This window comes from Heloderma suspectum, chromosome W, assembly GCF_057233095.1.
Source record: "Heloderma suspectum isolate Gila_16-S chromosome W, 16-S_ref, whole genome shotgun sequence".
Classification (NCBI taxonomy): domain Eukaryota; kingdom Metazoa; phylum Chordata; class Lepidosauria; order Squamata; family Helodermatidae; genus Heloderma; species Heloderma suspectum.
In genome coordinates, this window is record NC_139475.1 from 46,185,191 (window position 1) to 46,207,352 (window position 22,162).

Consider the following 22,162-nt stretch of genomic DNA (forward strand, 5'->3'; position numbering starts at 1 on the left):
AATCCTAGACAAGTCTACTCAGAAGTAAGCCCCACTGAGCTCAACGGGTCTTACCTCCAGGTAAGCACATACAGGATTGCAGCCTAAAGCATGCAGCCAAGGGATGAGATTAAGGCGCTCTAGTTTTTTAAAAAACTTTTCGCACAAAACGTTCTCTTTTGTTCAAATGCTCAGGAGTGTCGCAGTTGAGTCCCTAATGCAAAAGAGGGTTTCTTTGTGTCCTCGGAGAACCAAGCAGGATGGGATGTGGAAACAGTTCTGCTCATCCTGAGCAAACTTTGGCTTTGGGGATCTTCAGCGTTGACTCCTGGCCTGGATGGTTCTTGGATGGTCCTTGAATGGCATGCTGAGTTCCCGGGAGGCAGCAAAGCAAATGCAGGAGTCAGTCAAAGTGATCTGCAGATGTGGGATGGAACAATGGAGCATAGGTATCACACCACCTTGGATTTGCCCTTAAGTCTGAAGTGAGTCCTGTGTAACCTAAAAGGCTGACGATGTTTGGGGTTCTGAAAATACCGCCAAGTCTGTGGAGGAAGCGTTAAACCTTGCGCATGGTGCATACATCATGGACACATCGCTTGTGAATGGTGCCGAGGTGGGATCAGAGAGGCAGGTGTTTTCAAAACGGAGTGACCAATCCAGGCCGGGGTAGGTTTTAGATTCGAATGATGGATGCTGGGAGATAGTATCATCCAAGCATCCATTCATGAAAAGAGCCCCGGGTCTCACAACCTGAGGTTCCTCCTCCAGAAAACTCCCCATCGAACCTGACCCAGGGGGCACGAGCCCAATGGGTTTGCAGCAGAAAGAACTTTGCTTTCCAGTGTCCCTCTCTCTGCGGAAGGAAGAAGTGGAAGTTAAAGGAAGGAAGGAAGGAAGGAAGGAAGGAGGGAGGGAGGGAGGGAAGGAAGGAAGAGGTGGAAATTAAAGGAATAAATATAATTTGCTCGTCTTCTTTTGGGTCTCTTTCATAAGAACCAGATCTATCTGTCCTGTGTCCGTAAGAAACACCACCAGATTCCTCCTCAGTTTGTTGAGAATAGGGGCAATTTCTACTTTTAAAAAAAGGTAACAAGGAATGAGTGTTTTTTTAGATATATACAGCAGTTGCTGAGGCCATCCCGGAAGCTTCCAAGGCCCACCTGGTGGTGGTCAAACCTGCACTTTCTCCACCTGCTTCTCGTTGACTGTCGGCTCTACCATGGAGCTCGGGGTGTAATTGAAAGGGGTCACCCTGGCAGCCCGGCTCGGGGAGCTGTATCTACTCAGAGGAAAGTTCCCGAGAGAGTTGACGGGCGCTTTGTGAGTAGAGGTGACCTTGCCTGGTCTGAAGCCATCCATCTCGCAGTCCTTGGGTGTTATCTTGGGTACCTCCTGTGCCTCCAATGTTGGAGAAGTGCTGCAGTTGGTCTTGGCAGTGGCGAAGTCTTCTGTTTGAACCACGGCGTCGCTGGTCTTCCGTTGAAGGGCTCGCCAGGCCTGGTGGTTCTCTTCTTCCTTCAAGGTGCTAACCAGCGGCAGGGCCGTTGACGGGAGGGTGCTTTTCAGAATATGGGGGATGTCTTCATCGCGGATTCTTTTCCAGGTCCCTTTAACCCTTGCTTGTGGTTGCTCTTTGGTCCATTGCTCTGCAATCCCTAGATGAGGAGAAGGAACCACGGGGAGTTTGGCGGTCTCCTCATTCGTTTTCTTCCCCCTGCCTAATGACTCGGGGCAACAGGGAGGCGTGGAAGCCAGGCTGGTTGTCCTCTTGACAGCGTTGATCTGAGGGGATGATGAATAACGCTTGAAGGGCTCTGGTGGGACGCTGCTTGTTTTGACAGGGAGCCTGGATGGGCTTTCTGAACTGGTTTGCCTCAGAGGCCTGGTGCCCACAGGGACTCTGTGGCTGGGAAGAGGCACCTGGGAGATGACAGGCCGTTGGCTTGGCCCTGCCGGCTTGTCCACCTTGAGATCGTCACAGCGGGACGAGCAAAGGAAGACCGTCGGCAGGCCAAGCCTGCCTCTCTGAGGAGACACACCCTGAGAGAGTGAGGACAAGAGATCACCACGGTGCCTCATGAGGAGGCTGGATGACTCCTTGATGAATGTCAGCTGCCGCAGGAAACCTGAGCGGTCCGGCTTGCTGCTGAAGGACCTCACCGAGGACATGTGCACCAAGTTGAGGCAGCTGTTCTGACAGACGCCCTTCCCATTGACCTTGGGCCTTGGGTCACTGCCTCCTCTTCCCACCTGCTCCTCCAACACAGGCATGGTGTTCCTTGCCGGGAGAGTCTTCTTAGTGGGCTTCTGCATGAAGGGGATGCAAACGGGAGATTTCTGGGTCTTGTGTTGCTTGGAGATGGGCACTTTCTGGACCGGTTTGGGGTTGAGGCTGGGAGGCATAGCATTCCCACCCACCTTCCCGGCTTCGCGAGATGGCATCTGCCGGTTGGGCTGCTGGGATGGCGACATTAGCTTCTTTTGGTTGGGCTGGGATGGCGTTGACGTCCTGGACGACCCGGGGGAAACCGCTTTGGTAATCCAGGCTGGCGGGGTTGCGCTTCTCTTGGGCAACGTGAGGTCCACCATTTCCGAGATCTTCCCAGGCCTGTGGAGACTCCGCGATCTCTGTTGGTTCAGATTCGGGTTCTTCACAGGGGCTTCCAGCTTGGCTGCAGGCCCAGTTTTCCTTGGGGTGGACCTGGGACTCTGCATCTTTGACTCATTTGCCGTGTTGGGCATATAGATCACTGCCCTGCCCTGGAAGACCACCGGTAAGTTGGTCAATGGTTTCTGTGGGCCTAGATTTTTCTTCGCCCTGCCATTCCTGCAAGTGGCAACTCCAGCTTCCGTTGGCTTCTTACCATCTTGAAAAGCCTTTGTGTGCTCTTTCTTCTCCATGTGACCACCAAGGGGCTTCTTCCCTCTCTTCTTCTCCTTCCTGTCCAGAGATAGCTGCGAAGCAGAGCCAGCCGAGAGGCCAGACATAAAGGAGAGGATGGAGTCAGATTCTGAGGATGGCTCCCTGCCTAAACAGGCTGCTTGGTGCAACCAAGTGACAATGGAGTTTGCTCCTTCCTGGATGGCTTTCCAGTCCACGCTGTCCAGATTTGAACCTCTTTCATCGATTGCTTCATCCATCAGAGCTTTGGTCTTCTGCTCCTTGGCCTTCAGGGCCTTCTGCTCCTTCTTGCCATTTGTCCTTTTTGCTGATGGACGTCTCCTCTTGGGCATGGCTAAGCCAATACACTTCTGCAGCTGATCGTCCTCTGAGTTGTAGCTGAGTGAACTGGCAGAGCTGTCCCTCCCTCCGGACGAGGCGGCTCTCATCTCATGCCAACAGTTCACAGTCACGTGTTGGTTGGCCCTGCTGGTGTACCCTGGCATCCTCTCTTCGGGGTTGTAGAGTTCCAGATCGCTGAGGGAACTCAGGGAAGAGCTGAGAGAATAGTACGGCAGGGTCTCATCCGCAATGAGGTTGCTACGGAAGTTGGGCACCATCTTGGTTTTCACCTGGAGCTGCTGTCTCGCACTCGGCTCAGGCTCTTCCTTGGCCGCCCAGCATTCTTTCTTTTGACCTTTGCTGGTCTTCCTCTTGGGTGAATTCTTCATGCTGAGCTCCATCAGGTCATCTGAATCATTCTCATAGAAGAAATAGACTGCCTCCTCAGTTGGCATCGTGTGGCAGAGGGACTGGAAGACCATGTCATTGTTGCAGCCCCCATTCTCCCGGGGACCCCCCTTCCTGGAACAGCTGCCTTCAGAACAGGCCCTCAAGCTGCCTTGCCTCATGAGGGTCAGCTCCAGGTTCTTGAAAGGAATGTGCCCCCTCTTGGACTCGGCAAATTGGGCCCTGCCTGCATGAAGTGGGCTGGTGTGATTCAATCCGGTTTTGTGCTTGTAAGATGAAGCCATTTTGGTTGGAGTGGAGTGGCTGGAGGTTATTCTTCCAGCCCGTGGGCTGCCTCGCTCACACTGCATCGCCTCCAACTTGAGCCCCACTCCCTGTGGCCCTAGTGTTTCCCTCCTCTTCCCAGAGCAATGCCTTGAGTCCCTTTCCTCCTTCATTGGGTACTGGAGGGTTTTGTCGCTCAAGGAAGCTGCGCTAGAGAAGTTGACTGGGGTTCCTTCTGCTGAGTCAGTGAAGGAATCCTCGTTGCCAATGTAGTCCTTGTTGGGTCTGGTAACTGTAGCCCATCTCTGCTTGGGGATACCCAAGTGGGAGTTCGCAGGGACCAGCATATAGACTGGAATGTGCACTGGCTTCTTGGACTGAGGTTTCAAAACCTGGGCTGGAAGGCCGGAGATGAGGGATGTACGGACCTTCCGGAAACGGGACGGCAGGGGTGAGTTGATGCACTCCTTCAAGATCTCAACATCTTCATCGGAGGTTAACTCGAGCCTCTCCGGTTTCCTCTGGTTCTCATTGGCCCTCTCGTCCTCTCTTTTCTCGTGCGTCATGAAGCTCAAGGCGTTCCTTCCTGGGAATGGAGGGATGAGTTTCAGCTCCACATCCTTCTGGACATAGTGTTCATGGAGGGGCAACGCGCTCAAGCTGGAAGCGCAGGAGAAGTTCTCGTTGGGTTTCTCCACAGTGAAGTAGCCCATGGAGTCGAGGTCTTGGGGCATCTGGAAACGCTCTTTGAAGTCTGTGATCTCCATGAATTTCTTGACGTTGTTCTCCCACTGGATGTTGAACTGGCTGGCCTCCTTCTCCGCCTGGCTGCCCAGTTCGAAGAGAGGCGTTTTGCTGCGGCTGGGAGGCATGGTTTGCCCAGGGCTGTCTGGTAACTCGCTAGGACTCACGGTCCTGCTGATCATCTCACTGCAGGGTTCGCTCTGGATAGAGCTGGCAATGGATGGGCTCTCAAAACTGCCCAGGGAGCTGACTGAACTGCAACGGCTCATCACCAGGGGAGTCTCCTGGATGTAGTTCTCAGAGGAGCTGGACGGGGTCAAGTCTTCATGCCGGGAGGGCGAAACGCCTCGAAGGAAGACCTTCTCCTTCTTGGGGAAAGAGATAGCGATGGGCTGTGAGATGGCAGGGAGAGGATCCGCCACCCTTTTCGCCTTCTCTGCTTGCTCTACTCGGTGGGCTTCTTCCACTTCTTCGACCTCGATGATCTCCAGTGAGGAGTCACTGTCCATCTCATTCTCGCTGTGGCTTTGCCCGTCCAGCACGTTGTCAGCTGAGGAAAGGGAAGACAGAGAACTGCACCGGGAGAAGCATATTGGGGTGTCCTCCACTGAGTATTTCTGCAGCTGCTCTTGTGCCACCGGTGTTGGGATTGGCAGCTTCTCCGCAAGCTGGATAACATTTTCCACCGTCCGCATGGACAGGCTTTGGTAGTATGACCCGGCTCCCAACAGCCTCATAGCCCCAGATTCTGGGGGTCTGTTGTCCACATTCTCCATGAGGGGGACATGGTGGTAGGAGGGGGAGAGCTTAATTGTGTGGACTGTTGGGTTGGGATCCAGCTTGTTGCTTGGCGCTGTCTCCTTATATCCAGATTCCTTCTCAGCAACATCGGTGCTTTGGGAAGCCGCCGTTTTCTTGGCCTTCTCAAGAGGTTCCGGTTTCTCCGCCACCTCACCGAGCTCTTGATGCTTCTTCCCCAGGGGTTCCACCTTCTCCGGCCTACTGATCAAGATGTTCTTCAAGTCGAGGCAGCTGGGATGCTTCTGGCGCCGATGCAGCTCATCCTTGAAGTCCAGGAACGTCGTCCTGGTGCAGGGTTTCATGTGCTCCTTGGTGCAGTACCCATCGCTGGTGTTCCCACTGTTGAGGCTGTCGTTGGACAAGCTGGTGTAGGCTGTCTTCAGCCTCAGCAGGGTGTGAGCCCAGCTCAGACCTTCCCGCTTGATGAACCTGCCAGTGTCCGACAGGCGGCACGGGGAGCACGACTGAGCCCGGGTCTCGTGGATTTCGTCGGAGCCGCATTGCCAGTCGAGGCAGTGGTCTTCAGAGCTGAGGCTGAAGCTGTCATCTGAGGAAGTGTGGAGAGTGGAGATGTCTTCCACCAGCTTGTCTATCTTGGCCACAGTCGTGGAAGTCTTGTTGGCCAGCTTCTCAGCTGCCATGGAGACCTTGTTGTCTGGGGGAAGAAGCAGTGTGGGGACCTTTTTTGCTTCCGTTGGCTTCCCGCTCTCACCCTTCTCCGGCTCCAGGCATCTCCTTTGGGCGATGGCTCTGGGCAGAGCCTGGCCTTGGAGGAAGGAGGAGTTGAGGAACATGGAGAGGACTGACGCGTTCCCCGTCTCTGTGCCGCCAGAGACGTTGGGCACCTCGTCGTCGTCGAAGCACCCCGAGTCGGAGGCGTAGTCCTTTGCCAAGCTCTCCATGTGCCACAGGGGCTTCTTGGTGCTCTGGTTCTTCAGGATCTGCTTCTCCATGGTGTTGAAGGTCTCGGCCAAGTGCTTGGCATCCAGCTCTGCCTCCAGCACCTTCTGCTTCCTCATGTACAGCGAGGGCACGCACGACCCAGGCGAGATCACCAGGGTGTCCTTGTACTTGAGGGGCCAGTTGGCCAGGAGGTTGTGGAGGGCTGCGGCGCTGCCCATGGCAATCATCTTGTGCTTGGAGTCGACGAGGTTGCGCAGCATGCTGACGGCGCCCAGGTCCCACAGCAGCTCCTGGTCTCTGGGGCTACAGGCAGAGAGGTTCCAGAGGGTGCCGCAGGCGTTGCTGACGATGGTCAGGCTGTGTGACTTCAGGTGCTGGAGTAAGGTCTGGAGGCAGCTGTGATCCCGCAGGACTTGCCTGAAAGACAGGAGGTTCACATGTAAGGCCAGCACAGGCAGTGGGGGGGGGGGGGATATATCTCCCCCTCTGTCTCCCCCAGTGGAGGCTGGTGGCTCCGATTCTGGAGGGGCTACGAATCCATTCTGCCTTTCAGTCAGAACCAGCCAGAACTCTAAAGGAGCTCTCCAAGGGGTGTTCAGCTGATCTCCCTGGTACATGTGTGTAAGGCTGCAGTCTCACCATGCAATCCTGTGCATATTTACTCAGAAGTAGGCCCTGCTGCTTTCAGCGGGGCTTACTTCCAGATAAGTGTGTGTGGGATTGCAGCCTAACACTGCAGGCCTATACACAGCTACTCAGAGGGAAGCCCCACTGAGGCCAGTGGGATCTATAGGATTGCTACCTCTGCTGCTTTTTCAACCAGTCAAACTGGTCCTCAAGAGGGCTTACTCTGGCCTTCTCCCCCGGCACCCTCTAGATGTACTGCACTATAACATGCTGAGAGCTGTAGTCCAACATGTCTGGAGGGTGCCAGATTGGAGAAGCGTGGCTTACCCCCCAATAATGATGATGCTGATGATAATAATAAACTATCTACCTTGCCTACATCTATACATCTATGCCTATACCTCTCTCTCTCTCTGTCTGATTCTCTGTGTTTCTGTATTTCTGTGCATGTTTCTGTGTTTGTGTGTGCTTCTGTGTGTATGTGTGTTTGTGTGTCTGTGCCTGCATTTCTGAGTGTGTGTGTTTTTGTGTTGGTGTGTGTGTATGTGTGTTTCTCTGTGTGTGTATTTCTGTATTGCTGAGTGGGTGTGTTTCTGTGTTTCTGCATGTGTGTGTTTCTACATGTGTTTGTGTCTGGGCTGGGTGCTGTTATTTGCCCCAAAGAGCAGGATGTCACATGAAGGGGAAAGAGGGGATAGGCACTGACCGGTAATCTTCCCTGGTAGCCACGAGGCTGGAAGTGTTCCTCAGGATCCCCCCTCCACTCTCAATGACGGCTAGTGAGTTGCTCTGACACTTGTAGGTGAGGGTGCTGACCAGGAAGCCAAGCGCCCCCTCCACCATGCAGATTGCAGCTTTATTCTCGGTGCTGTGAGCCGACAGGTTCCACAAGGCGCTGAGAACACTCTTCAGGGTGGACTCCTAGCATGAACAGCAGAATTATCGTGATAACAACAACAACTTGCTGTCAGAAGCACAGGGAGGGCAAAGCAAGCTCGAGCAAATGACCATATCTACATTATAATGCAGTGTTCTGCTTTCATACTTCTTCCACTGTAATGGATTCTCTCCCCCTGAATTGTGGGCATTGAGACCTGGGAAGTGTGCTAAGAACTCTGTGGGGGGGGGGGGAAGGGAGAGAGGAAGGGAGGGAGGGAGGGACAAATGTAATGAGAAAGGAAGAACAAAGAGAGGGAGGGAGGGAGGGAGGGAGGGAGGGAGGGAGGGAAAAGACAGAAAGATCTAGGATCAAGGTAGATGTAGGATGGAGTTTGGATGAATGGAGCAAGTGAATGAGAGAGAGAGAGAGAGAGAGAGAGAGAGAGAGGGTCCATCTAGTCCAGCATTCTGTTCACACAGTGACCATTCAGCTGCCCACAGGAAACCCACAAGCAGGACATGAGTGCAACAGCACCCTCCTGTCCATGCTCCCTTGCAATAGGTGTATACAGGCATACTGCCTCTGATACTGGAGGTAGCACATATCCATGAGGACCAGTAGCCACTGATAGCCTTTTCCTCCTCCATGAATTTGTCCAGTCCCATTTTAAAGCTATCAAAATTGGTGGCCATCACTACATCTTGTGAAAGTGAATCCCATCGTTTAATGATGCGCTGCCAATCAAAACACATTGTGCAGCTATTTCATCTTTTTTTTCTTAACTGATTTTCTGCAGTCAGAGAAAAAACAGAAGAAAGCAAGCAGTGGGAAAACACGGGAGAGTTACAAGCAGAAGATGATGACATCTTGCAACGAGGACCCCCTGTAAAACTCTGTGTTTGAGGCAGGGGTGACGGTGCGAGAAAAGTCTTGTCTGGAGGCATGCACGGATTGACAGATTTCGCATCTCCCACTCAACTTTCTGGCCCGAAATGGAGAGAGGAGAAAATCTAGAACTCTCAAATCCACCATGCAAAGATGTGAAAAAAGTGGAATGGGAAAATAACTAGAGGAAGAGTGCGTGTGGCAAAAGACAGAAACTGGAAAGCATAAGAGCATTTTTAGGGTTAGATATGTGGATGGGGGCCCCTTCATGGATCACTGCCTTGTTGTGGCGAAGGGGCTTGCGTAACTCAGTGAAGCCATAAGCTATGCCGTGCAGGGCCACCCAAGACGGACAGGTCATGGCAGAGAGTTCTGACAAAATGTGGTCCACTGGAGAAGGAAATGGCAACCCACTCCAGTATTCTTGCCAAGAAAACCCCATGGAACGTATCACAAGGCTAAAAGATATGACACCGGAAGATGAGCCCCTCAGGTCGGAAGGTGTCCAATATACTACTGGGGAAGAGCAGAGGGTATTTCCAAGTAGCGCCAGAAAGAGTGAAGTGGCTGGGCCAAACCCGAAAGGACACTCAGCTGTGGATGTGTCTGGTGGTGAAAAGAAAATCCGATGCTGTAAAGAACAATATTGTTTAGGAACCTGGAATGTCAGATCAATGAATCAAGGTAAGCTGGAGGTGGTCAAACATGAGATGGCAAGATTGAACATCGACATCTTGGGAATCAGCGAACTAAAATGGACAGGCATGGGCGAATTTAATTCAGGTGACCATCATATCTACTACTGTGGGCAAGAATCCCTGAGAAGAAATGGAGTAGCACTCATAGTCAACAAAAGGGTGGGAAAAGCAGTACTGGGGTACAATCTCAAAAATGATAGAATGATCTCAGTACAAATCCAAGGCAAACCATTCAACATCACAGTAATTCAAGTCTATGCCCCAACCACTGAGGCCGAAGAAGCTGAGGTTGATCGGTTCTATGAAGACCTACAACACCTTCTAGAACTAACACCAAAAAAAGATGTCCTCTTCATCATAGGGCATTGGAATGCTAAAGTAGGAAGTCAAGAAATCACCGGGATAACAGGCAGGCATGGCCTTGGTGTACAAAATGAAGCAGGACAAAAGCTAATAGAGTTTTGCCAAGAGAACATGCTGATCATAGCAAACACTCTTTTCCAACAGCACAAGAGGCGACTCTACACATGGACATCACCAGATGGTCAATATCGAAATCAGATTGATTATGTCCTTTGCAGCCAAAGATGGAGAAGCTCCATACAGTCAGTAAAAACAAGACCTGGAGCTGACTGTGGCTCAGATCATGAGCTGCTTCTTGCAAAATTTCGGCTTAAATTGAAGAACGTCGGGAAAACCACTAAACCGTTCAGGTATGACCTAAATCATATCCCTGATGAATATACAGTGGAGGTGAGGAATAGATTTCAGGGATTAGACCTGATAGACAGAGTGCCTGAGGAACTATGGACGGAGGTCCGTAACATTGTTCAGGAGGCAGCAACTCAATCCATCCCAAAGAAAAAGAAATGCAAGAAAGCAAAGTGGCTGTCTGATGAGGCTTTACAAGTAGCTCACGAAAGAAGGGAAGCGAAAAGCAAGGGAGAAAGGGGAAGATATACCCAACTGAATGCAGAGTTCCAGAGAATAGCAAGGAGAGACAAGAAGGCCTTCTTAAATGAACAATGCAAAGAAATCGAGGAAAACAACAAAATGGGAAAGACTAGAGATCTCTTCAAGAAAATCGGAGATCTCAAGGGAACGTTTTGTGCAAAGACGGGCATGATAAAGGACAAAGAAGGCAGGGACCTAACAGAAGCAGATGAGATTAAGAAGAGGTGGAAAGAATACACAGAAGAACTATACAGGAAAGATCTGAATGTCCCTGATAGCCATGATAGTGCAGTCACTGAACTTGAGCCGGACATCCTAGAGAGTGAAGTCAAGTGGGCCTTAGGAAGCATTAATAACAACAAAGCTAGCGGAGATGACAGTATTCCAGCTGAGTTATTTAAAATCCTAAAAGATGATGCTGTTAAAGTGCTGCATTCAATATGCCAACAAATCTGGAACACTCAACAGTGGCCACAAGACTGGAAAAGGTCAGTTTACATTCCAATTCCAAAGAAGGGCAACGCCAAAGAGTGTTCAAACTACCGCACAATTGCGCTCATTTCACATGCCAGCAAGGTGATGCTCAAAATCCTACAAGCTAGGCTTCAGCAGTATGCGAACCGAGAACTACCGGAAGTACAAGCTGGGTTTAGAAGAGGCAGAGGAACTAGAGATCAAATTGCCAACATTCGCTGCATCATGGAGAAAGCAAGAGAATTCCAGAAAAATGTCTATTTCTGCTTCATTGACTACGCTAAAGCCTTTGATTGTGTGGATCACAACAAACTGTGGCAAATTCTTAAAGTGATGGGAGTACCAGACCACCTTACCTGTCTCCTGAGAAACCTGTACGAGGGTCAAGAAGCAACAGTAAGAACCCGACATGGAACAACCGATTGGTTCAAAATTGGGAAAGGAGTACGACAAGGCTGCATATTGTCACCCTGCTTATTTAACTTATATGCAGAGTACATCATGAGAAATGCCGGGTTGGATGAATCAGAGGTCGGAATTAAGATTGCTGGGAGAATTATCAACAACCTCCGATATGCAGACGATACCACCCTAATGGCAGAAAGCGAAGAGGATTTCAAGAGCCTCTTGTTGAGGGTGAAAGAGGAGAGTGCAAAAGCTGGTTTGAAACTCAACATTAAAAAAACTAAGATCATGGCATCTGGCCCCCTCACTTCCTGGCATATAGAAGGGGAAGAAATGGAAGCAGTGACAGATTTTACTTTCTTGGGCTCCAAGATCACCGCAGACGGTGACTGTAGCCATGAAATTCAAAGACGCTTGCTCCTTGGGAGGAAAGCTATGGCCAACCTAGACAGCATAGTAAGAAGCAGAGACATCACCTTGCCGACAAAGGTCCGTCTAATCAAAGCTATGGTTTTCCCAGTAGTAATGTATGGCTGTGAGAGCTGGACTATAAGGAAGGCTGAGCGCCGAAGAATTGATGCTTTCGAACTGTGGTGCTGGAGAAGACTCTTACGAGTCCCCTGGACTGCAAGGAGGTCAAATCAGTCCATCCTAAAGGAAATCAACCCTGAGTGCTCATTGGAAGGACAGATAATGAAGCTGAAGCTCCAATATTTTGGCCACCTAATGCGAAGAGAAAACTCCCTGGAAAAGACCCTGATGCTGGGAAAGACTGAAGGCAAAAGGAGAAGGGGACGGCAGAGGATGAGATGGCTAGATAGCATCACGGATGCAATGAATATGAACTTGAGCACGCTCCGGGAGAGAGCGCAGGACAGGAATGCCTGGCGTGCTATGGTCCATGGGGTCACGAAGAGTGAGACACGACTGAACGACTGAACAACAACAAAAAATGTGGATGGGGGCCTGGTGGAGGGGAGAGAGAAGGATTAGCAGATAGCTAGACAACTAGACAAACACAGAGTGGAGAGGAAAACGGGATCACGGTTGCCACCCTGTTGTTCCCTGCTCACCTTGGTGGCCCGTAAGGCGCACTGCATCAGCACCGTGACGCTGCCCACCTCCCTCAAGACTTTCTTGCTGTTCATGTCCGCACGCCAGGAGAGGTTCCGAAGGATGCTGGATACCACCTAAGGAGGAGGAGCAGTTGGGAAGGGAAGGAAGTGAGTTGTGGATAGGGGAAAGGCACGGACAGGGCTGGGGCCCAGGGTTGGCATCGCAGGACACCTGCCAAGGGCCCACAGCCCAGCAGAGGCCCATTGACAAGAACCCCTGGCGTTGCTCCTCCTTTTCCCCACTGCATCCTGCTTGTTCACCTGCCTCTCACTCTGGCCTGGACAACAGTGGTGGTGAGAAGGAAGGAGGAGCAGGACATGCCACGGCCTGCTTGCTCCCTGGCTCTCTGCCTGCCAAGCAAGCAAGGGGGAACAATGAAGAGGAAGAGGAGGAAGAACGAGAACAGCTGGTGACCATGGCAGTGAGAAGGAGGGGGCACATTGAGGGTGTCTTGTCCCCCTCCCAAAATCCCCGGAGCCCATACTGGTCTGCTTCCTTCCTCAGCGTCACTCTTGCTCATGCTCACCTGATGTAACTCCTCGCTATCGGATGCCAGCTGTGCAACGATGGCTTGCATGCATCTCTGGCGAGAGCACAAAGTTGCCTAGGCAGGAGGGAATAAGAGAAGGAGCACAGGGCGGAGTGGGTGCGAGACAAATGTCAGATTTGGGAGGGGGAAAAAAACTGGGATGTCCCACCCTAAGTTGCCCGTTGTCTCCAGTAAAGCACACTCCTACCCAGCCTTGCAAATAAGCCCAGCAAAGTTACCAGCCGGAAAGAAACAAACAGACAAACATGCCACCCAGTTTCACGAGCCTTCTGGGATAGCAGGAGCGGAGAGCTCCGTAAGCAACAGTGCCATAGGGACCAGAAAAAACAGCTGTAAGTCTGGAAGCCAAAGTCAAAAAGAAACAGCTGCACCAATTGAATTTCCAATGTGTTTGGACACTTGGTCTTTATCAAGGGAAGTAAAGGATGTTGTTGTTTTTAATCACTGTAAGATTGTATTATTTTAAATTGCTGTAGACAGCCTTGATGAATTTTAGCAGATAAGGCAGTGTATAGATGATGAGGAGGAGGAGGAGGGGGGAGGAGGAGGAAGGGAGGGGGGAGGGGGAGGAGGAAGGGAGGGGAGGAGGAGAACTGATGCATCTCTGCATAACTTCCAGATGCCACCTCAGAAGCCAGCGCTCAGAAGAACTATTTAGGTGAATAAGCATTTTAGTGATCATGTGTGACCATGGGAGGGAGATGGACGCCATCCGATGCATGCCAACCCTCATTGCCCCTCCACCTCCTGGCTTCTGCTTTCTCCACCCTGACAGCTCCTGATCCCACGGCACCTTGTTGATAACGTCCCCGAAGGTGAGGTTGGTGAGCGCCATGCCGGTGTAGCGCCTGAGGGCCAGATTGAGGGGGTCGTTGGTCATTTGGTGCATTTCACAGTCCACTTGGAGCAGCTCAGCAACAGCCTGCAGCCCACCTAGGAAGCAAAACAGAGAGGGGGAAAAACGGGATGGAGAAGACTGTCAGGCTGGACACTGAGCCCATAGAATCCCAGAGTAGTTCTGATTCTGAGGAAGAGCAGTCGCTCCTGGGAGAGGAGCGCACTCCTCTTTCCCGGGGCCAACAGCTGACGGAGATTCCTCCCACCGGCATTCCTAGCTTAGATAGCAGTCCTGGGAGTGACAGAGTGTAGGAAGCAGACTTGATGGACGTGCGACGCCGACGCAGAGAGCGGCGCCAAATGGAGGGCGCAGAAAGGAGGCGCAGTGCCTGGTTGGCGCGCAAACAACGGCTGTGCCCAGAGGATCCAAGGGAAAAGGGGAGGGACTCTCCCTAGCCCTTAAGTTCAGGGTCTGCCAGTGATTCTCCTTCAAACGGGGACCAACTGTTCCAACGTAGGGCATAGGTACTCTGCTGCTCAGATCTAGTTGCTAACAGTAGAGTCGTTAAGTTGTAAAGGAGGAATAAAGCTTTGAAAAGAATCCCTTTGTCTGTGTCTGGACTTGGCTACTGGATTAGACTGAGAGAGGCCTCCAAGGAGCCCTTGACAAAGACAACGGCAATCGGGTTACCTCAAATCGAAGCTTCTATTTCCTTGTGCAAAACTGTATAAATGTATCCTCATCCGCTGACATTTGGGAAAAGGAAACTAGAAATAACTCATGGAACAGCAGGGCCAGAGCTACACCTCAGGGCTGTTCACACAACGTGCTAACCCACACTCGGCGGTTGAGTGTGGGTTGTTGAACTGTGGGTTGTTTGTTGAACCACGGGGTTAAGTGTGTTATCTCAACCTAGAACATTATCCGCAGGGTGGCTTGTTAACCACCCTGAACAATCCAACAGCAAACCCTGGGTTCTCAGGGTGGCTTGTTCAAGAAAGATAAGCCACACTGCATGGTTAACCCCCTCCAGGGTGGCTCTTTCCCAGCCCTGCAACTGGAAATCTTTTAGGAACATCAGAAGCTGCCTTATACTGAGTCAGACCCGTGGTCCATCTAGCCCAGTACTGTCGACACTGACTGGGGGTAACGGCTCCCCAGGGTTTCAGGCACGATTCCTTCCCAGCCCTATCTGGAGAAGCCGGGGATCAAACCTGAAGCCCTGTGTGGAAAGCCCCGTGCTGCACCCCTTAACCTACGGCCCCTCGAACAATGAGCTGCCCCCAAATGTCACTTACCCAGCTCATTCATGGCATGGCGATACTCTTCGTCGAATGACAGCTTCATAACAGCATAAGTCGCTTGGCAGATCTGCGGCTCAATGGGAACCGGACCTGCAGGGCAAGCGGACCGAGTGAGTTCAGCAGCAGACATTTCTCCATTGCCAGTTTAGTTATGCTTCAATTACGCTCACAGCAGTTCTCATCCAAACCTACGAAGAGCTCACCATGGTGCCAAAATCAACAACGCTTCCCTCATCTTCGGCCATCAAGTGGTGCAGCCCTACCAATTCTGCTGGGACCGTAGAGTGAGCCTTACGGTGCCATCCTATATGTGAAGTGAGCCCCATGTACTTCAGTTAGATTTACTCCCAGGCAAGTCATTCCTTCTTTCATTTGTTTGTTCATTCTTTCTTTCTCAGTACATTTCTTCCTTCCTTCATTTGTTCTTTCTTTTTCATTACATTTGTCTCGTCCTCCTTCCTTCTACCCAGAAGTAAAATCTATGGAGTTCAATGGGACTTACTCTCACTCAAGTGTGTAAATAGGATTGCAGTAGTCATTCACAATATCTCAGGGAACAATGCAAATAATATTAATAACATAATATTAAGCCAGTGTGGAGTAGCCAGTGTGGAGTAGTGGCTAGAGTGTTGGACTGGGAGCTGGGAGATCCGGGTTTGAGTCCCCACTTGGCTGTGGAAGCTCCCCGAGTGATTTTGGGCCAGTCACGGACTCTCAGCTCACCAACTCACAGTCACCAACTCACCTCACAGGGTTGTTGTTGTGAGGATAAAATGGAGAGGAGGAGGATTATGTAAGATGCCTTGGGTTCCTTGCAAGAGGAAAAAAGGCAGGTACAAATGCAATAAATGAGTAAATATTTACTGCATGATATAAATGCAATAAATGAGTAAATAAATAATGATAATGATAATTAGAAGTGTTACATAAAGATCAAGAAATTACATAATTATGATCTGTTAAAACAATGTATCCAAATATAACTAAACCAAACCATAATAAGCCCATCACAAACAAACCCATCTATAATTACTACGTCATAACAGTATTTTGAAACTCGCAACCTCGAAGTGAGCTCATTAAAAGCTGCAGTCTGAAGCATACTTCCCTGGGAGTAAGTTCCATTTAAGTCAGTGGCACCTACTTCTGAGTAGTCATGCATAAGATTGTGTTGTAAACATAAAAGCAGCATTTTTTTTTAAAGGCAGAACATCCAAGCAAAATGAAAACAAGACTTACTGCCTAGAGCTAGTATAGTGTAGTGGTTAGAGTCTTGGGCTAGAACCCAGGAGACATGGGTTCAAATCTCTTATTCATCAACCTGAAGCTCATTGTGCATGATCTTGGGCCAGCTGCTGTCTCTCCACCTAACCTACCTCACAGGGTTGTTATGAGGATGAAGTGTGTGTGTGTGTGTGTGTGTGTGTGTGTGAAAGAACAATGGAGCTCCTTGGAGGAAGAGGTAAAAATATAATAAATAAATGCCAATTAATAAGTACTGACCCCTTGCAGTCCTACAGGCCAGCAGCAGGCAGTGCCCTTTCTGGCCTGTGGTAGTGGTGGCGCTGTAGAGTTCAGACTAGCTGAACTCTACACCGCCCTCTGTTTGCATGTGGCACATGAGTGAGGCACCGGCATCGTGCCACCAGAGAAAGAAATGGCAAGCCCGTGAGGTGAATCACTCTACCTGCTCCCCCTTCGGGACTCTTGTCCCCTTCTTTGCTGCGCATCTTGAGCCAATCCCAGCAGGTCTCTGAGTAGGAGCGGATCTGTTCCAAAACGTGGAGCACCCTCATCTCCTTCTTGGCCTGCCCTTCATTGGGCTGGGAGAAGATGATGTTATGCAGGGCTGCATTGGCCTGCATGCGGCAGTCCTTCCCCGCTGCTCTGGGGCTCTCCAGTGTGCCTGGCTCCCGATCCGTGTCGTGGAGGATCTGGATGAGCAGGGGCAGGCATCCTGACTTCCGCATGGCCAAGCAGCTCCCCTGCGAGCTGGACATGGCCAGCAGGGTGCAGGACATGTCCTTTTTGTCCTGATTGGCCAGCATGGAGAGGAGCCAGAAGACCACTTCCACCTGACGATCGGGGAGAAGAAAATCAGAGTGAGCCAAGGAGAGCTGCAAAGTTCAATGCAGCCACCTGGTGGCGCCAGAGTAAGATCTAGGCTGCAGATTTCGATGGCGCCACCAGGTGGCGCTGGAGTAAAATCTAGGCTTGCAGCTGGGACCCTGCAAACAATTTCCTGTGCTCCTGTGTAGAAAATTAACGGGCAAACAGAGACCTAGAAATGTGCCCATGTGCATGTTTTGCTGCCTGTTACATGCATGTGCCATCTTCCCCATTGCAACCTCCTGGTTCACCTGCCTCCAGCTCTGGCCCAGACAACAGTGGTGGTGAGAAGGAGAAGCAGGAGAGATGCCGTGGCCTGCTTGCTCACTGCCTGTTAAGCAAGCAAGTGGTAGCAATGAGGAAAAAGAGGAGGATGGCAGAAAGAGCGAGGGGGGCCTGTGGAGGGTGTCAAGGGCCGCTCAAAACCTGTGCCAGATGGCAGCCCTGCCACCACCCTGCCTATAACTTCACACACACATACACAGAGTCCAAAATTGGGACCCCCACCCACCCAATATTCCAAGGCACAGATGAGATGTCTTGGACTATAATTCCAATCAGCCCCAGCCAGCCTGGCCAAATGATCAGGCATAACAGGGGTTGTAATCCAAAATATCTTGAGGGTGCCAGGTTGCCTACTGAATGACTAAGACTATGAAATCTTTGCTCAGGCACACATTAACTTGATGGTTCAAGACTCAGAGGTGGGCAGATCTCATGCTTGTGGGATATATTTGGTAGGTGTGTCTGTGTGTGCGTGTTTTTTTTAACTAAAAACCCAAGATGTACCAACTGGAACCTGGTGCAAAAGATTCACATGTCAAATGCATTCTGAGCCTGGGAATTGGGTTTAAGGACCAAAACTGAATGGACCTCATGGTCCTTCATTCCATAGGTCAACTCCTGGTTACCGTAAGCGTTCTTCATTTTAGCAGTATATTTTAGAATGGGAAAAAGGGAATCATTTTGTAACTGCTACTGCTAAACACGACTTAATGACTGAACAACAACAACTGCTAAACAATTGGAAGTCAGAAACCCTTGATGATCCAGTGCAAATCTCCCAGAGATCTACCAATAGAACCCAATCTATCTCCTGCCCAAGCTGGGCCCAACTCAACATACTCACTCTCTCGGCCTCAGAGCACCCAGTCTACAGTATGGGGATGATAACACTGGCGTACTTTACAGGGCTGTTGTGATGACGGCGCAGTGATCATGTACAAAAAGCACTTTCAGTGCTTGACATGCACTACAGGGGTGCTTAGATATTATCAGTTTTTTAAAATTATTATTCATAATAAATTATGCCTTGGATTCTATGATAGGTGAAAGCGGGGATATGTTATTGTTATAGTAATGGTAGAGCACCTGCTTTCTATGCAGAAGGTCCCAGGTTCGATCCCTGGCATCTCCAGGTAGGGCTGGAAAAATTCCTGCCTGAAATCCCGAGAGCTGCTGCCAGTCAGTGTCGACAATACTGGGCTAGATGGACCCAGGGTCTGACCCAGTATACAGCTTCTGTTGTTGTTGTTATAATTTTTGTTATGTTATGATTTTTGTTATGAAAAATATGTTATGATTTTTATAATTATGATGGTTGTTAATAATAATCATGTAATATTATTAAGTTATTATATAATAATAACAAAGCAACACATTAATAATTAATATTAATAATATAATTATTATTGTGTTGCATTATTATATAATATTATAATGTTACTATTATATAATAATAATTAAGCAGCATATTAATGATTAATAATATCAATATATTATTATTAGTAATGTGTTTGTTATTATATAATAGGATTATGTTATTATTATAGAGTAATAATGCAACACATTAATAATTATTAATAGAATAGAATAATAATTATTAATGTGTTGCATTATTATTATTACAACAAAAATCAAAGTAACAAACCAGACAAAACAACAAAAAAATGACAATTGGCCAATATGCTGTAGTGATCTGACTTAAACCAGGGAGATCTGCATTCAAATCCCCCCTCATCTCACTGTGTGACCTTGGGACAGTGGCTGCCTCTCAGCCTGACCCACCTCACAGAGCTGTTGTGAGGTTAAAAACAGGGTGAGGAAAGAATCACACCCAGTGCTGTCAGCTCCTTGCAGTAAGGGTGAGATCAATGTGAAGTGAGTTTTAAAACTATGGCTTGCTTCTATTTCATTGCTAGAACCCCGCGGCGGATTCTCTCCCTGTCTCCGAGCGGGAAATATCCATCTCTCCCTTTTCTTGGAACTCGTGCCATTCAGCCTCCCGGGAAGCCTCTCCAGTTAGCAAGCAGTTACATCACTCAGTAACCTGCCGGCTCCCACATGGGAGTTTTATTTTATTTTTGGCTCTCGCTCGAATATAGCAGCTGTCAGCGGAAGAGAAGATTCAGCCAAGACATGAGAGCAGCCTTCAAATATATGATGGGCTGTCATGCAGAAGATGGAATGGACTCGTTCTCTGTTGCTCCGGAAAGCAGGACTAGAACGAATGCTCAGGAGTTGAAGGAAGGCAGATTTGGGCAGATCATTAGGAGAAACGTCCAGCTGCTGAGGCTGTGCGACAGACAGCCTCAGGAGTGGTGGCACAGTGGTGCATTTTGAAGTGCAGGTGCTCCTCATGACAATCCCTATAGCCATGCCCCCAAGGAGAGCCCCAAAATGGCAGGGAACAGGGAAGTCTGAGCGGGATGGCACATGATGTCAGCATCCCTGCTAAACAAAAAGTCCAGGCACTGCATCCCTGTGAACCCTGCCTCCACTACTCCACTGCTCAAGAGGTGGTGGGTTCTCTTTCACTGGAAGTATTTAGGCAGAGGCTGGAGAGATATCTGTCAGGGATGGTGGAGTTGAAAGATTCCTTCACTGAGCTGGGGTTAGTTTAGATGACCTCAAACTAGGGATATAAAATCTGTTCTGTGTGGGTTTCACAGATTATCAGGTGCCTCTCGTTCCATCATCCGCTCCTTGACGGAATCAGATTTTTTCCAGTGTCCCAAATGTGTACAAATTCACAGTTGTGCAAACTCCCAATTCCGCCCCCTCCCAATGCACATTTTCATGCTTTATGGTGGAAATGCACATTTTTGGCTGGTGTTTTTTTTTATTTTACATATTTTTCTACAACTATATTTGTGTAAAATTCCAGAAAGTTAAAAAAAACAACCCTGCTCTTTAAGTCTGCGGAATCCATGCAACTCGGGAAAAGCTGGTCTGCTATGGAATCAGAAGGTCGGATTCATAGAAATCCAAACTCATTTAATTCTATTGTGGATTTCTCCGACATCCCTACCTCAGACCCTTCCAACTCTGCTTCTATGAATTACAAAGATTCAGAAAAGGGAGAAAGCAAAAGTGTGTGGCTGGTCTCACCACATTCAGTGATCTGAATGCAACTTGAATATTGCTTATGTTTCATGCTATATAGTTAAGGTACATGGTGTCATTGTTGAATATAATGTTTGGGTGAACACTGTTGGATACCCTCTAGAGGGAGGTATCAGAAGGCTCAGCTGAACCCCAAAGTTTGCAGAAGTATATAAAAAAAGAGGATCTTGAAGAATAACAGCAACAATCCAATGAGGATGCACCACACTTGATCAGTAGTCATGGAATACTGACTGAATGTTGGGAGAAAAAAAAAGAGAGGATGGAATAGAGTAGCATGGAAGCGGTCATAACTGACTGGCTGGCTGGGGAAAATGGAATGGAATATCGCTGAGTGGAGCAGCGAACAGGAACTCTCCGTTCTGCAACGTTTTTGTTGCATATCTCACTTGGTTCATTTCGTTTGTTAAAACAAAATGAAAAAGGAGTGCGAGAAATTAATCGCCGAAAAACGAACTGTCTACTTTGCTATTGCCAGGGAGGTTCTCCTGCTCTTCGGGGTGGGTTGGAACCTTGAGGCCCTCATCCTCTTCCATGCCGGACAGTTTCCCGCAGAGCTACAAGGCAACGAAAAAAGAAAAAGAAAAATTAGAAGCTTTTCATAGAACAGGGAGTCTGTAACAGAGTAGATGGCACCCTGCTGGGTTCTTTTTCTTCATGAATTAATTCACTGTCTCAGATGAGCAAAATCAAGACAGTTTCCTCTGTTTTGCAGGCAGGAGCAGAGGATGCAGCCTTATTCCAGGTCTGACAATGTATTATTATCATTATCATTATTGTTGTTGTTGTTTACATTTCTATAGTGCCCAAGAGCCAAAGGTCTCTGGGCAGTTTACAAAGATTGGTCCATTCAGCCCAGGATCCTGACTGGCGGTGTCTCTCTTGCATTCCTGGGGACAGAAGGCATCTTTCTTGTCACTTGCCAGGTGTATGTAAGACATGGGCTCTACCGCTCTACCATTTCCCATAAAAACGAAGCAAGATCCCAGTCCTCATAGTTCTAAATCAGACCCGGTGGCATGGAGCACTTTTCATCAGCTTAGGCTGATATACCGACTACACCCTTTTCTGGACAGAGAGAGCAAAGCTACAGTTGTCCAAGCTCCGGTCATCTCTTGTCTGGATTGCTGCAATGCGTTTATATGTGGGGCTGCCTTTGAAAACAGTCCAGAAACTTCAGGTGGTCCAAAATAGGGCAGTGAGATTATGAACGGGGACTGGCTGCTATGAACATATTACACCAGTACTTTTCCAACTGCACTGGGTCCAATTGAAAGTGCTGATGTTTACATTCAAAGCCTGTATGCCCCGGCTGTGGGCTGCTAAGGTTTGGAGGTGCCGAGATAGTGATAAGCCAGACCCAGGTTTGCTTACAAGGAGCCTTTATTGAGTACCTACAGCGCACAGGCGGACCCAGTGGTTGGATCAGACAGCTTCTGTGAACCCAGAGCCAAGGGGTACAGTGGGTCTTATACCATACACGTCAGCAGTGAGGCAGCATGACAGCAGCAAGCATCAATTAGCGTCCATTCCCAGCATAGGCTAACAGCGCTTGTTCAGAAGGAGAACAATCAGACGTTGCCCAGCACAGC

The 22,162-nt window shown here is 49.4% G+C and overlaps 1 protein-coding gene across 2 annotated transcripts in view; it reads right to left on the reverse strand.

The window, feature by feature from the left end:
- Positions 1-1,152: 1,152 nt before the first annotated feature.
- LOC146333980 (adenomatous polyposis coli protein 2-like) overlaps positions 1,153-22,162 on the reverse strand; it is a 42,487-nt gene continuing 21,477 nt past the window's right edge. The window contains exons 7-14 of one of the 2 annotated variants that reach the window (XM_084825127.1): positions 21,035-21,127; positions 16,744-17,131; positions 15,051-15,146; positions 13,708-13,847; positions 12,891-12,968; positions 12,322-12,438; positions 7,659-7,873; positions 1,153-6,742 (exon numbers count right to left, since the gene is read on the reverse strand). In XM_084825127.1, the coding sequence (XP_084681253.1) occupies positions 1,153-6,742; positions 7,659-7,873; positions 12,322-12,438; positions 12,891-12,968; positions 13,708-13,847; positions 15,051-15,146; positions 16,744-17,131; positions 21,035-21,127 (6,717 nt within the window). Of the gene's footprint in view, positions 6,743-7,658; positions 7,874-12,321; positions 12,439-12,890; positions 12,969-13,707; positions 13,848-15,050; positions 15,147-16,743; positions 17,132-21,027; positions 21,128-22,162 lie in introns of both variants that reach the window. The other variant, XM_084825128.1, reaches the window with a different exon arrangement.